At 32.2% G+C, this 17,009-nt stretch overlaps 3 protein-coding genes across 3 annotated transcripts in view; 1 reads left to right on the top strand and 2 right to left on the bottom strand.

Annotated features, from left to right (window-relative positions):
* LOTGIDRAFT_229547 (hypothetical protein) overlaps nucleotides 1–1,455 on the bottom strand; it is a gene marked incomplete at both ends in the record, with an annotated part of 10,630 nt that extends 9,175 nt beyond the window's left edge. Inside the window, one exon of the mRNA XM_009066876.1 lies at nucleotides 1,446–1,455. Within this exon, the coding sequence (XP_009065124.1) occupies nucleotides 1,446–1,455 (10 nt within the window). The remainder of the gene's footprint in view (nucleotides 1–1,445) is intronic.
* A 4,016-nt stretch (nucleotides 1,456–5,471) lies between these two features.
* Nucleotides 5,472–8,835, bottom strand: LOTGIDRAFT_155306 (hypothetical protein; the record flags this gene model as incomplete). Its single annotated transcript, XM_009066875.1, has 5 exons — nucleotides 5,472–6,132; nucleotides 6,344–6,422; nucleotides 6,618–6,647; nucleotides 7,682–7,744; nucleotides 8,463–8,835. The coding sequence occupies 5 exons, from the start codon at nucleotides 8,833–8,835 to the stop codon at nucleotides 5,472–5,474; spliced, it is 1,206 nt and encodes a 401-aa protein (XP_009065123.1).
* Nucleotides 8,836–12,567: 3,732 nt separating this feature from the next.
* Nucleotides 12,568–15,064, top strand: LOTGIDRAFT_155305 (hypothetical protein; the record flags this gene model as incomplete). Its single annotated transcript, XM_009066874.1, has 5 exons — nucleotides 12,568–12,595; nucleotides 13,654–14,010; nucleotides 14,169–14,288; nucleotides 14,561–14,639; nucleotides 14,833–15,064. The coding sequence occupies 5 exons, from the start codon at nucleotides 12,568–12,570 to the stop codon at nucleotides 15,062–15,064; spliced, it is 816 nt and encodes a 271-aa protein (XP_009065122.1).
* Between the last annotated feature and the right edge of the window lie 1,945 nt (nucleotides 15,065–17,009).

Genomic DNA, 17,009 nt, shown 5'->3' with positions numbered 1-17,009 from the left:
ATAGACCAGTGTGGTCCATAACATACTGTACTTGTATTAGTACTACCTGAAAAAAATCACATCGTATTTAAATGACAAGCAGGGCCTGTATCAACGTTTTACCTCAGGTGGGTCATACTTTCCTTTTAATCAGTATTGTATTGCTGGATGCTTTTGTTGGCCAGTGTTTCAAGTTGCCTTGTCGAGAAAAAAAAGAAATTATATAATTCTTGTCTATCATCTTGAAACTCACCTATAACTGTAACTTTGATAATCAAAATTATGATGATAATCAACAATCCTTTAGTAACAACTACGGAAAGCCGTTTGTTAAACATAATAGGCGTCAACAAGCTGACACACTGTTACAAGCATATAAGATTATTATATCATATTATGTCACCTGATCTGAAATATATAGCATACAATTTCCAATTATAACAGTCATAGCCTAAATGATAAAAATAAATGCATACGAGTTCAAAAAAAAAGATACCAGATAGGGGAAGTTATTTTATTGTTATACTTGATTTGGGGTACAAATATAGCAGACTAACTCAGTGTTGTTCAGACAGGACTTGCTGTGTTAAAGTGCACCGGAACGCTGTTTAACGTGCTCCTCTTCTAAGTTCACTTCTATTTTAAAAGACAATCTTACTAATAGGATATAACCCACTTGAAGTTGGAGTTATTTATCAATGTATTTTATAAAATGGTATATTTCCTCTATTTATCATAATATAAATTGACAACTTTGAGATAGGTAAGCCTATTATTATACATTATTGTTATACTGTATTGATCATTAAACAAAAAATATTTATTTTACTCTAGTTAGTCTAGAGCCTTAAAAGCCCCAGTCCCACTGAGAATTTAGGAATCTGTGATGGTCTTGCAATGGGGAAACGTGGAAAAGTTTTGCGATGTCTTGCGATATACAGAGACAAAATTATAGAAATAGTGGAACGGAGATGAATTTGCAATATTAAGCGACAAGTATGCGATGCTCGCCGATAATCTGCGATCGATCTGCTGACCATGACCGAGATTAATCGTCAATGATTGACGGCGACTGTTGCCGATATATCTGAAAATCTTCAGCGTTGTATTGGCGATGTTTGAGAATTTTCTGAACTATTTGGCGATTATCCTCTAACCATTTCAAAGGTATCGCTTAACTTAGCCGAATATTCCCCGACATGTTGCAGTTGGTATATAAAAACCTCAGTCCAACTGGGCTTTGCGATGATTTGCAAGAATGGCGAAGATAAAACGTTGACAATTTCAATGCTTCGCAGTGGCTAATGCAGAAGGTTCGCCGGGCTTGCAGTGAAATTGGTAGAGATGCATTCACGACTTTTTGTCGCCAAAAGTGCATTCAAACGTATCTGCGAAGCTACGCAGAAGGTCGGCAAATATTTGCCAATTTCTCGGCGGACCGTTTGTGGCAATTTTCAGCTTATCACCTTTCGCCATTAGGATTGCAATATTACTCATAATATAAATTAATTTAGAGTCTGAATTGTATTTGATAAATACATTCTTGTATTATAAATATAAAACCATGTTATGTAAATTTAGAACAGGCTGATGGTAGTAAAGAGTAAATGGGAAAACGTTCCGTACAATGAAAGGGTGTGCACGCTATGCAATGTGAATAGTGTTGAAAAATGTTCTATTTATGCAAAGTAATATTCTGTATATTAGTTCTTTATCTTTGCTGTCTTTTGTTTGTTTTTGTTGTTTCCTTAAATATTATCTAACAATTTGGGCAATTCGCCTTGTATACAAAATATAAAGCTTATTATTATTATACACAACACATTCTTAAACCTTTTTGAAACGGCCAATAATAAATATAATAAACCAATTTAGAACGTCCGATTCGTCAATCCGTCATGATCCATTGGTCAGGAATTAATCAGGTTATAAGAAAGGAAACGATTAAAGAAATGTTTCATTGGGACAAATTGGTCAATTAGATCGGGTCTATTGAAAAAAAAAAACAATTCTTGGTGAAAGTGAAATGGGAGTATTAGACAAGTTTTCATTGAAAGCTTACTATAATACAGAGATTGTCTAAAATATCGAAATTCACATTAAAATAAATAATTGTCTTAACCGGATCGGATCTTGCATCCTCTAATCTTTAAGGTTAAAGGTTCCACATAGACACTTTCGTTTGCGCCTGTATGATAATACATAATATTTTGCATCATATCAGATAAAATTCATTTTATTATGAAAGTGAAGGGAAATGAATTTCGAGAAACCAAAGGGGATTTTTCTTACAGTGTTATGTAGTCATATTACACTAACCACGCCACTCTGAGGAAAATAATATTATCTTATTTCGAATGCCCTTTAGAGATAATGTGTCAGTGATAATGAACAGTCGGTCACCTTTTAAGATCAAAAGTCAGTGTTCCTGGAATATAACAAATCCAAAGTGGCATGGTCACTTTTTTTAGTCCCAACGGCAGGGTTTCGCTTGTGTATTTTAGCTGTCAAATATTCATTAAGGTCTCTAGATATTTCAGCAAGTAATCGGTATTCTTATGGGTACTAATTGTGCTCCTTTACTTGCTGATTTATTTCTTTACTCTTATGAGGAAGAATTTATTCAAGGCCTCACAAGCAAGAGCAGTCACTGAATAACTCCGCTTTTGGAGACTATGTAGATAAAATCTACACGAGAGAGTTGGAATTTAAGGGCACCACTGATTCTAAGACTACTTGCATTTGCTTCTTGAAAATGTCAACACCCACGATCTTTGTGTCAGACTATATAACAAACGTGACGACTTCGATTTCCCCATAGTAATTTTTTCCATTCATTTGCAGTAACATACCACAGTCACCAGCTTATGGAGTGTACAGTTCACAACTGATGTTGGGGTTTGTTCTCTTGATGATGATTTTCTAGCTAGAGGTCGAGTATTAACTTTGAAATTGCTGAAACAAGGTAACTTTCATGTCATGTAGGAAATTTTATGGTCTTGGCTCCTTGATAAAAACGATAAATCTGTTTCTGGCATTTTGGCTGTTTTGTTTGGTCAGGCCTGAATTGATCTGGTTGTATCTCATGATTTTTACCATTGTGGTAGTGGCGGGTGTCGCGCGCAAAGCATACTATGCTTACTATTTTCGAAACACCTGATGGTACTTCTCTTTGGAGGAGTCTACTACCTACACAACTTTTACTCTTGATTTTGCCATATTTTGGACGAAATTTTAATTAACGGAATTGTCTTGCTTGTACGGATTTTTTTATTTCACAAGTTCGGTGTATTTTCAAAGCATGTTGGTAAATGTACATTAGCTCACATCACGCTACATGTATCAAAGAAGGAAGTAATTCATAATTATGAAATTTACCCGAATTTTATAAGTTTCATACTCTTGCGTCTTTTATATTAAAATAACTACACGTGAACGAGAGGTAAAATAACAGAAAAGATAAAATTTACAAGAAATAGCATGAAAACACAATTGATGATTATTAAAAACTATCTTACCATCAAAAATCCTATCTTTGAAGCTTCCACATCTATTTGTTTAATATTCTAAATAAAAAATCTAAGTCACATGACAAACGTACGGTGGCTCACATACGACATATTCATTTTTTTATTTTGAATTAAAAACTTTAATTTTAACTTGGTGATTTTTATTTTCACCTAGGTGTAAATTAGGTGATAGTTCCTGTTATTTTGAATTAAAAATTTCTGATAATTCCCGTAATTTTGAATTAAAAACTTTTTAAATTTTCACCTAGATGATAATTCAACGAACTTCTAATTTTTATATATCTTGTAAAAAACGGCGAAAAAAGGTTTTTAATTCAAAATTCTTGAATTATCACTTTATTTACACCGAGGTGAAAATAAAATTAAAGTTTTTAATTCAAAATTACAGGAATTATTACCTAAATGAAAGTTTTTAATTCAACATAAATAATGAAATATGTCGTATGTGAGCCACCGTACAAACATCATAACACACATTAGTGAACACCTTGTATTGTACTTATTCAATAGCCCGCTTCATTTTACTACCTGAATAATTCAACTAGATTTTAAACATACATTATTCGTATTACCATTTCGCGTTATGAAATAATAAAAGTACAGCAATTATATTGAGCGATGTTATACATTTTAGAGGTTCAGATTCGCCGTTTGACTAATCATACCTTAGTCTCAGAAACCAGAAACGATATTTTTTTAGCTAAGCTAATCAGAAATAGTGATCACAGCTCATCGTCTAAATTTGAGCCTTCAAATCCATGTGTGTTCAAAATGAACCATGATTGAAAGATGTTTGAAAAAAAGCCACATTTACAAAAATCGCATATGGAAAAAGAAAGAAAAATTTTTAGTTTGAGGTATATTTGAAGTGATATAGAAATAAAGATGAAAAATAACTTATACGACTCCAAACGCTAAAAGTTTACATACATTCCCGGTTACAGCTAGGACCTTACCAATGTGATGTTTCTATATACGATTTGTATACGATTTGACCACAGATGAAATGAATTAAGATGGCTACTAAGGAAGTAAAACAAAAGTAAAATATTACGGTTGTGAATATGTGACAGGTAACAACAAAACAACCCCGTATTTCAAAATATTAATATAAAAGTTAATGAAAATCGGACATAGAACCCAGCCATTGACGATTTTCTACTGAATGATCATACAATTATGATCCTACAACGACTTAAAAAGGCAGGAATGGTGATAAATTTATTCTCTTTTACCTCGGCCTGATCAAGATGCGTTCTTTTAGAGCGAGCAAATTATTCTTAAGAATTCATAAATGTTAAATTTGTGTTGTAAACATGTTCTTTACTTTTCTAACATATCATTTTACCATGAAGTCCTCAGTAATATTATATCTTCATAATATACTACATACCTATTTTATTCAAAATATCCCCTATATCCCTATATAGTTTACAATATAGGCTAAGTGATAGATTACTAAGATAGCTGTTTATTGAAGCACATTTGATTGAAGTAGCCTTTTAACATGTGTTCCATTATTTCCAGATAGATAAAGTATATATGTTATTATGTACAAACTTTCAAACAGATTACTTATCAATAGTCAAATAATATTCACGAGTCAATTAAGATCTATTGTTACGCTCTCTCCTGTGCTAAAAAAATAGGTACCGTTGTACGTGAAAAAATAGGACCGCGACGCTAACTATCAATTGTTTATGCATCTTTCATGGACACAACTCGTAACATCGACCCCATTCGAACAAATACAGTCACTTTCACAGACTAAATATTTCACTGGTAACTGGTAGGTAAACCAATCTTATTTTGTCCTAGACCATTAGTAAAACATGCAATTCGCCATATTATTTCAGGTACGCATTTACGATTCACAGATATTTACAGTAGTAATTTACAAAATATTGAATATTTGGATTGATGAACTTAATGAAAATTATCACAATAAAACCAGAAAACCTCTTAACAAGTAGACAGATAGTAAGGTGTATCACTATCTTCTGGATTATTACTATCTTGTGCTTGGTCAAAAGCTTGATTATTGTCATCATTACTTTTAGATCCGATATGATCATAGTCTCCTTCTACCTTGATGTCCCCCGATCCGATATGATGATAATTATCATCTGTTATCACATTGTTATCATTATCACCAATATGATTGTAATCATCTTCACCATTGGAAGTACCAGGCAATCCGTTAATATGGTTATAATCTGCATCAAGATGATTAGATCTTAGAGACAAATTGTTTCCGATATGATTGTAGTTATCTTCATGTACAGAATGATTGTAAGTTCCGATATGATTATAGTTATCGAGATCTTCTGGTTTTACTTTCAGTTTATCATCTCCGACATGATCATAATTATCAGTTGTTTGGACTTTTGGTTTTCGGACAAATTCTATTTCACCATTACGGTTGTTTATTGTAGTGGGTTTTAGATGTGCAGCAGTGGCTTGTACTCTTGGTTTATTGTCCAGTTCTATTTCATCATATCCACTGGTATCTTTACGATTATTAATTGTTCCAGGACCATCAATAACATCATATTGTGGTGTAACAGTTTGTATAGACATGTTCCTATCTGTTATTGATTGTGATGTTTGTGACTTTTTCCTTCTGTAAATAGAGTTAATTTATTATTTGTGTCATTACATTTTCCAAGGAAATCACATATCAGAAAGGCAGTCAAACAATATGTTAAAGAAATTTCAATGTGCATTTACTTTTGCGTATCATTATGTATGGTTTTTCATGTTGTCAATTTGACAAGAACGGTATATGCATTAACATTGAATATTGCGAGTCTGAAAATATTTCATAATCTTACCTCTTGTAAAGAAACAGTACCACTACTATAATAATGACTATAATAATAATAGCACCAAATATTCCTCCAACTACAGACCCTAAAATATCAACATCACAGTTCTGTTAAATTATTAATTAAAGGTAAACATATACAGCTTATTTTCATATCCCTATTTCAACAAATTTTTCAACCTCATTCCCAAACCAACTACCATCACCTACTATCAGGAACTATATCTATACATCAATAGACTAGTTCCAGACATTTTAAAGATAAACAAAGATTTACTTACCCACATCGCTAGTATTAGCAACGACTGACCCTTTAAAAATAAATTATAAATAGTATTATACCTTATCAAATAAATAACATTCATAATGTTTTGATATGATATTACCTATACTTTAATATCTAAGAGAATGCATTATTGAGAGAAAACAAAGACGTTTTAATTAATTAAAAGTTATTTTAGTAGATGGTCGATGACTGAATGTTAATGAACAAAGATGTTACCCGTTGTTGTAGAACTTGATGTAAAAGTTATACCTAGAAATTGAAATGAAAATTTCAATCACAAACAGTAATAACCCTATCATCTGACAATTTTATTAATTGACTTGCAATCTCCCTTCATTGAATGTTATCTGCAAGATAACAGAATCTATAGCCTTACAATGCGAGTTAAACTTAAGGCTTGAAGATTAATTTCTTTGTAGATATGCAACTAATGGTATACTGGAATTTGTGTGATGACATACTGTTTAGTAATTAGTAAGGGTCTTACTATTTAATATTGTTGTTACAGACTGGGAAGTAGTTTGAATCGATATGGTTTTAGTTTGACTCGATGCGGTTTTCGTTTGACTCGATGTGGTTTTAGTTTGACTCGATGTGGTTTTAGTTTGACTCAATGTGGTTTTAGTTGATGTAGGTGTATTTATTACTAAAGAACAAGCGAAGCTATTAACAATTATTACACATGAATAGCCCAGGTTACCAAACATAATATTATTACAGTTTGCGTTTCCTTGAATATTTTAGGAATATTTGCTTGAGACTGCCCTTTGATTTGGGGAAAAAAACATTGTGTTCAACTTTTCAGCCATAACGGATTTAAGATAGGATCTATATAAGATGTATACGCACACATAAATTGTCATAGAAATCCAAACAACAGTTTATATCCTTTCTCCTAAGAAGAGTCAAGAGGCAATAAGCATGTAATATTCCTACCTGTGATTTTAAATAGAAATACCTAGTCCCGGTTGTATATCGATTGAACAAAGAAGTTTTCATTCAAAAACAGAACCAGGTGTATAATCTCTAATTTTACTGAGTTGTTTTTATTTATCTTACCTGTTGATGCTCTGGTATGTGTTTCACTGACAGTAGTTTGAGTTGATGTTGTAATGATGCTACCTAAGGAAGAAGTTCAGCTTATCAAATGCTTGGAATAAATACCCAAGTAAGAATTTATAATTATGATAACACATAGAATGTATTTATTGCCTTACATTTTACTAAAAGAGCACTTGTTCCATTCACAATCTATTAGGCATTAACTGTTGCTTTTTACTTTAAGACATCCCTGGTACCCATTCGCCGAACAATAAGTGGTCAATACTTCAATTGAAAATGCTTTTCATTCTACCGCACCTATTACTTATATTAATCAAAAAGATCTGTCAAGTACCAAGAGTGATGTTCTATAATAGTTTAAAGGGACAGATACGGGAATTAAATAATAGTATTTACAGCTCATCGTCGAAATTTGAGTCTGCAAATCCAGAAATTCCAATATATAAATTACCAATTATGTTTTTTATGAAATGAATTCCAAAATACCACGTTAAATTTACGAAGTAACTTACGGACAGTCAGTCTGTACAATATGTAGGTTACGAACGAATTGAGTTGTAACTTAGAGGCACCCATAACTTACGAAGGATTTATTTATGTATGGACTTTATGGGCTTTAGATCTATGACAAGTTAGATACTGTTATATAACAACTAACTGTAATTTCTACTAGTATCAATTTTTCATTTTATTACTACTGCCCTGTCTGCGAAGTGCATTCTGGAACATGTATGTCATATGATATTCTATCAAAGTAATTAAAAAATGTCTACATTACCTACTGGAACACAATCATATTGTATTTTACTGTAAGCACTAGCATTTCCACCACATTCTATACCTTGAACCTCACGGAATCCAGATACAGTACAAGTTTCTACTTCACTACAGTTTCTAACTACTTGTTGATTCTCATCAGAAGAAAATTGTTGAAAACAATCACCAAGTTCTTCTTTACAACATGTTGTATTTATACAGTTAGCCAGACCATTTATATTATTACATTCTGGTCTATATCCATATGATGTATTTAATATCTGTATTACTAGAGGACTAGGACAAGATAATCTGTGAGTTGCACATGATAGACCAGGTGGTCCATAACATACTGTACTTGTATTAGTACTACCTGAAACAAAATCCACATCCATTTTACCTCAACAGACATTTGCATTGCAGAACTGAACCTGGGTCATACTTTCCTTTTAATCAGTAAAGTATTGCTCGATGCTTTTGTTAGCCAATGTTTCAAGTTGATTTTCCGGGAATGAAAAACCAAAGAAATTATATTTTTTTTGTATATTATCTTGAAACTAACTCACCTATAAAAGTAACTTTTATAATCAAAATTATGAAGATAATCAATAATCCTTTAGTAAAAACTACGGAAAGTTGCTTGAACAATAAGCCAACCATACTGGTACAAGCATATAAGATTATTATATCATATGTTAATCTGTCACGTGATCTGAAATATATAGCATAAAGATTCCAATAATAACTATCATAGCCTAGAGGATAAAAATGCTTACATACAATTGAAAAAAAGACAAAAAATTGGGGAAGTAATTTTATTGTCATACTTTACATGAAGTACATATAGGGGCAGACTCACTCAGTGTGTTTGTGTTGGTGGGTGCGGGGGTAGGCAATGGGGTAGGCAATGGTGTAACCATACTTTTTCAATTTAAGGGGGGAAGGAAATAGAGTTCACAAACATTTGGCACGTGTAATACTATAGATCACATGAGCTCCAATTACATGGCATAACATGGGCCAACAGGGAATCTTTCAAAATGTCCGGTCAGGATTGATAAAAATATACCCGTTCCGAGTTAAATACTGTTATTCCCTTATTGTAGTTTAAACAGAATTTCATTTCTATTATAAAGTAGTTTGATAGTTACCACGATTGATTATGTATATAAATATATGAAAGAAAGTGTGCAAAAGTGCCATATTGTTTGTCGTTCATTCACTAATAAATGATATGGATTAAAATGGATATTTAATTATTTTATTTCGTATATCTGGACTGTGATTCATGGATTACAATTTGAATATGTATGTCTACAGGTCAGTTTTTTCCCTTCCCTGATGGCTCATTCAATTATTTCAGAATCGAAATACAAGATGGCATAGCAAGGATTTGATTGACGGAGGTGGCATCGGAGCGCCCCCGGTTCTACTTTCTGGATATCATAGAGGACTAGATATGATTGAGGTCAGGGGGATCACCCCTTGGAAAATTTATCTAATCTAGGAAGGCGGAGAATACACCTAAAGCGAGTTTGTAGTGGGAGTAGAATAAATTTAATTACATGTACTTATGGCCACTTACCATATGACCACTGTCATGGCTTATATGGTAGCGTTTAATGACTTACATACATTTTGCATTGCTAAATCATGTTAGCAATTAGTGATAAGCATGACAGTATTGGCCGAGCTATTAGAATATTCTTGCCTTGGTTGTTTTAAATTAATTCATTTAGTGTTGTTTGTGAAGAACATTTTAGTGCATTATTTCTGAAAATGGCATAAATACTCTGATCGAAATATGACATAATAGAGAATAACATTCTAATTCAAACCAGTTGACCTATTCCTAAATATGAATTTCTATGATGTTTTAACCCACATCATCGTATATATATATTATGACTAGTGTTCAAATGCAATTTGATTTTGAATCCAAGTCAATAGTGAATACATTTATAAAACGATCAAATTTACTTGGTAAAGGACCAAGAGTCCTATATTATTTGGGGTCCATTATTGATGCCAATATTAGACTCGTGGCCATTTGCCAGTATCATTATGTTGGATAATGGTACTCCAAGATCAAAGGGTGACGTCACATCTGTATTTTAATTTCAATGAATATTGATTTTGTTTGGCAAAATCATACACCACCTCATAGACTAGTCACTTATACTTAATACTTCTTGTATCAATATTGTATCCTAAACATGAAAATGGTAACTCACTAATAATAAACAGTGATATGTTTTTTGTTTATACAGCAAAATGAAAAACACAACATAAGTTTAAACTTCATATCTGTATCATGGGTTTACGGGACGTTTGGACGTCCAACATTCTCCTAAAGCGATCTGTTGTCAACAGATGGATTCGATGAATACCATTGTTTTTTTGAGAAGAGTTATTTCTTTAGAATAATATCAATATGACCTTCATACAGGATTACATTGATGATGATGGAGATCTCATGTACCTAAAATTCAACCACATCCAACCTCTTTTAAAGCAAATAGTCCTAAAGTCCAGTAAACCCACTTTTAAAATGAACTACATATGTACATTAGTTTTTTTTAAAAAGCTTTATCCTCAAGTTATTATGCTGCTCTGAGAACTCGTCAATGAAATGGTTTAGGTCTAAGGACGCAGCGAGATCTCACTCAACATGCTAGACTCCGAGCTCGTTAAATCGAGTGTTTGTCATTGTATTTCTCAAATAATTTTTTTTTGCAGATTTAAACAAGAAAACTGCGTAATTGGAGTCAGGTATGTAATTAATGTAATCAAATCATGCAATCATGTAGACAATATTTAGTTTATATTATCACACCCACATCCATTCCACACCCACGCCGACTGATTTCATTTTGGGGGGCAAACGGGCCGGGGAGCAAGGGTTCCAAGTGGGCGGCAACGGTCGAGGCTGAATTCAAAATGTGGCAACTCTGTTATATTTGCAAGCCTAACAAGCGTCTAAAGAGGGTTCTCTCAATAAAATCTTTTCGTTTCCATTGTATATAAAAAATGTAACTTCATCTACATAACAAATTCTTCCCTTCTTAGAACAGTTTTAAAAGCAAATCTATTGACCACTGAAGGTCATTGTTGTTCAGACAGGACTTGCTGTGTTAGAAAGGATAATGAGAAAAAGTGCACCGGAACGCGGTTAAATGTGCTCCTCGTTCACTTCTATTTAAAAAGACAATCCTACTATTAGGATAACGTATTACTCACTTGAAGTTGAAGTTATTTACTAATGTATTTAATAACATGTTATATTTCTCTATTTACTATAATATAAATTGAAAACATTGATATTCAACGTTAAATTAATCAGGAAGCAATATAAAGATAAAAGATAAGGTAAGCCTATGTTACATTATTGTTATACTGTATTGATCATGACACAAAAAATATTTATTTAACTCTAGTTAGTCTAAAGAGAATACAATAAGAACTTAATGACGAATCATGACGACCCTGAAAATTAATTGGAGACTTTACATTTTTAAGACGGCTCTGAAGTCACTTATCACAAAAAAGAATAGACACCCCTTCACGTCAATTAATTACAATCTGTACAGCTGTAATACCATACACAGGCCGAAACTCTAAGATCAACATATTCAGGAAATACAGCGCTTTCCTTTGAATTATATTTATCAACTGAAGTAAAAATCGACTGAATACAGATACTAATATCTTTAACAAACCAAGACGCTATAAATATAATAGCGTTAAACAACGATTTTGTCTTCCCTATCTCATACACTTCATATCCTAAATACAAAATCCTAGTCACTTTACAAATATCATAAACTAAATACACTGTATATTGTTTATATTCAATAGACCACATCAATAGACACCTATATATATAAAATATATCATATACACTGTTCAATACACATATATTCTATATCAATTTTAACATAGAAAATAACTATTGTTATCACTACTTACAATTTATTTAAGACAAATCCTAATAGTGTTTATTAAGTTGTCGAAGTTGTGAATATTGAATACATGTATCTCTATTAAAATACATCAAGGATCCGCATCTGCATAACCTAGTAATATCAATTATTAAACTCAATAACAGTGTTCAAACTAAAGGTACAATGGCGGTAAAGGAAGTATATTATTATAGTAATTGTATGAATACAGAGATTGATATATTATCACAGATATTGACTAAACTGACAAGAAAACATACTTATTACTGATACAATTATTATTACAATGATTATGCCAGAAATGTTGTAAAAAAGAGGATTGAGATTTGAGTCAACTGAACCACGACAGCTTCTGTTACATTATAGCAGTGGGTTTGTTAATATCGTCATCGTAAACTCATTGTAAACACTTTAAATATTATGGTTTTATTAAATCACTGAAGTTGAAGTTAATTTTTTATGATCTTTATGAACGAATGATAAGTTAATAAGAGGACTTGGTAAAAGGTATTTGAGTGTAATTTATCACGCAAAACATTGTCATATTTCTTACCTTTATAAATCCTACATTTAACTTCCCTTTTCTCAATATTGTAAATTCTAAAAATAAAATCCCCGAATCACATGACATAATTTTATAAAATAGGCTAATATATACTCCTTTTATTGACGTTATTCAACATCACCTTTTTATAAATGGTTACATTTATATACAATCTTTAATCTAACAAGGTAAGTTCTTGTCAAATGTCTATCATTATCAAATCAATATATCGTGACTATTAAATAGTCGTTGACCATTTACAAACAGCAAAATAAAACATGTTATAAAATTAAGGTGAACTTATTCTTTGATTTAGATAAACAATGTAAAATGGCGATTCAGGAAGTATAAAATAATAGAGCCTGAAAACTGAATATGAAAATAAGATAATATAGGTTACAACATTGGTGATAATATAAAGAGAATCAAGTCTTATTTTGTGATATTTTTTGTCCTGATTTGTTTTCCCGTTGTTCGTAAGTTAAAAGTTTAGTCATCAATGACGATATGTCTGGATTATTTTAAATGTGTAGTTGATGTAAATATATATTGCAACTCGCAACTTCTCCACAGAATCAAAAGTTTTAATTTAGCTCATAGAAATTTTCACATGTTATAATTTATTGCTTACTTATATTTCTGTTAAATGTATTTGGTTGGTTGTCAATCAATGTATCATTGGTATCATTATTTATAAACTGTTTCAGGTTGTACTAGCTTAAGTACAGTATGTTATGGAGTACAAAGTCTACAATGTACAACTCACAGACTATCTTGTCCTAGTCCTCTAGTAATACAGATAATAAATACATCATATGGATATAGACCAGAATGTAATGATGTTCGTGGTATATCTGATTGTAATACAACATGTTGTGACGAAGAACCTGATGATTGTTTCGTACCATTTGAGACTCGTGAAGAACAACAAGTATTAGAGAGGTGTAATGGAAATGTAAATTGTTCACTACCAGGATATCGTAGATATAACACAGTTAATACTGTATGTTATAGTAGCAATGTTAGTGCTTACAGTAAAATACAATATGATTGTGTTACAAACGGTAAATTGAATATATTATTGATTTATGCATTATCAATTAAAGTCAAAACTGAATCAAAATGAAAATCTTTTAAAATTGCATTTATGTTTTATAACTAACTTCGCAGCAAAAAGTTGTAACAACCGTTTGTACATTTTGCATACAACACTATTTTGTAGGTCCATCTATTATCACTCAAACAACTGAAAAAAGTACATCTGAGGTGACACAGACACCAGAGGAAAGCACTACCTCTTCTACCACACAATATTTACAGTCTCCTGTGGAACAAGGTGACAGTAAGTTCAAATACACTTTTCTCTGAAACAAGTACTACATAATCTGCTTTCAAGATAATTTATGGTAAAGAGGAAGCTCGTGTATATGCAAGTTTCATAGGAGCTTTCGGGAAATGAAAAGAACCAAACCAAAAGTTACTTCCCTTTCATTACAGTCATATTGATGTTCGAAATGTACAAAATCATTCCGCCATTATTCTATTAACACATTGCAGAGACAAACACTGTAATTTTGTACGGAGTTTGAATTTTGTTATCGTATTTAGATTCAGGTATTGTTGGTGGAGTGTTGGGTACATTATTGATCATATCTGTTATTATCAATGTTGGTTTGGTTGTATATTTTGCAAGGTAGGTTCATATCTATACATTTTTAATATCATACAATTGTAATTCAATTATACTTCTGAAAGTTGATTTATAACTGCAAAGTCGAAACCTATCAATGTTAAAGCACCTGGACAGGTTATTGATAATCCAGTAGATACAACATACTAAAGATGTAATACGAGAGTTTTGTTTCTATTGTCTTCTTAAATTACAGGAAAATGAAATCCTTGTCATCTACACCAAGAGAAAATAATTATGATGGTATAACTAATACAGGACGAGATCAAACATTACCAACTTATGATGATCTACAAGTTAATTCTACTGCTAGTTCTGATCATGTTAACAAGACTAAATCAAATACTAGTTATACTTATTATAATACAAAAGGAGAATCTTTATCACGTAATATTGATCCCTATTATGAGAATATGAAAAGGCCTTAATCATATTAAAGAAGTCTCCCTAGCTTAATACTGGTTTAAATGTTTGATAAAGATAGCATCACTAAATTTATTGCATGTAATCATTCAAAATTTTGAATGTAAAGATTTTTTTTTTTTTGATGATATCATATTACGTTCACTGATATTATTTTATAGCTGCTGTATCATATGCCTACAATCCTTATCATTATTATCATTTGTGTTAGTTTACAAGGTATGAATCTGGTGGTCTCGGTGGCTATAATTTATCATAACAATGCCAATTACGATTGTTTGTATATTCGTGTTTTAATAAATCATTTTGTTTTATTATTCGTCTGGTGGATTGGCTATAAGAGAGATTAATTGCTAAACTGTCACTAGGATCGGTAGTGCGGTCCTGTAAATATTACTTTTGGAGTTGGTTTGAGAGAGTAAATTGTAAAAGCCTACGTACAGTCAGGTAAAACAGTGCACCGAGAGCTCGTGTGTCGTAGACTGTAAATGTTTAAATCACTCTAAGGAGTTGAAAAACTTTTTTTTTCTCAACCTTGTCAGTGATGCAGGTAAGAGGAACTAACATGGAAAAAGCGTGTAGACAAGCTGCTTGTTGGCAGGCTTGTTTGTTGGGTTCTACTTGCAAACTGCAAAGTAGGTTGTTCTTACCAACTGTATAGTCGTTGGTAAGAGACTGGATACGGACTTCTATCGGCTTTGAATTTACTTTCCAAATAAGATAACAGCTAAGATATTAACAACACTTTATTTTCATTCAATAACGGGAGATCTACACTAATCCAAGAAGTATACCCAAGACTCTTAGAATATTAGAACGATCCGATCTTCTCCCCAGCTAAAGAATGAATAACCCAAACCCTAACTACACTCCTATTTATCTCACCCCCCAGATGGCCAACATATGAAATATTTCTTTTGTCAAAAGATCCCTTACTGTTCCTTAACCCTAATTGCCGTGCCTGACCGATTCCGTTTCTATACCCCTATAGTTTCTTAATCTCTCAGTGTCTCCTTCCCTGCCGACATGGGATAGGTCTCCTTTGTATACTACCATCTGTTTCTAATTACTTACATAAACACCACACCGATGTTAATTTAAAAGTGTTAAAGATTACAGATTAAAGGCTACCACCCGTGATTACCCCTATTTGATTATTACATGTTGAAGGCTACCCCCCGTGATTCCCTATAGTTTACTTCTGGACTAATGTAGATCTCTTACAACGATTAGCAATATTACATAAGTATCCCCCTTAATCTAGAAAATACATAAATATGATTATGATAATATGATAACCCAAAAAAAAAAAATTTTACAAGCAAAACAAGAACAACAAAAAAAAAACAAAAATAAATAAAAATAAAAAAAAATATAATATACCACAAAAAGCGAAAAGGAAAAAAATAAAAAAACAAAAAAAACAAAAAAAAAAACAAAAAAAAAATAAAGATAAAAAAAAATATAATATACCACAAAAAGCGAAAAGGAGAAAAATAAAACAACAAAATCTAGGAACATGCTCATGCAGAATTTGTTTGTCCTTCCCGAAATATCTTTGCGCTGAAAAAAAAAACAAACACAGACGTAGGCACACATGTTGATGACCGATCAACACCTATTTCCAAAATAACACACACGTGGCACACATGTTGATGACCGATCAACACCTATTTCCAAAATAACACACACGTGAGCATTGGTAGGTATCTTCTGGAAATCTGGATAGGTTCGCTGGAGGACGCTATGTGGTAGATTAGGCGATTAATTCAATGGTGCGGGTAAACATTGGTGCTCGGTAATGGTCGTCGTCTTTAGGTTCGGAAACGGGATTTCTTTGAGGTAATCTGAGTGGGATATCTTCTGGGGAAGCTTTCTGGCGTTTCTTGGGAACTGTAACACTGCCGAATAAGTTGTTGCTAATTGAGTGGTATTCGATGACTGCACTAT

The sequence above is a fragment of the Lottia gigantea genome (genome assembly GCF_000327385.1).
Source record: "Lottia gigantea unplaced genomic scaffold LOTGIsca_8, whole genome shotgun sequence".
Lineage (NCBI taxonomy): Eukaryota > Metazoa > Mollusca > Gastropoda > Lottiidae > Lottia > Lottia gigantea.
This window is presented reverse-complemented; position numbering and strand designations above follow the sequence as displayed.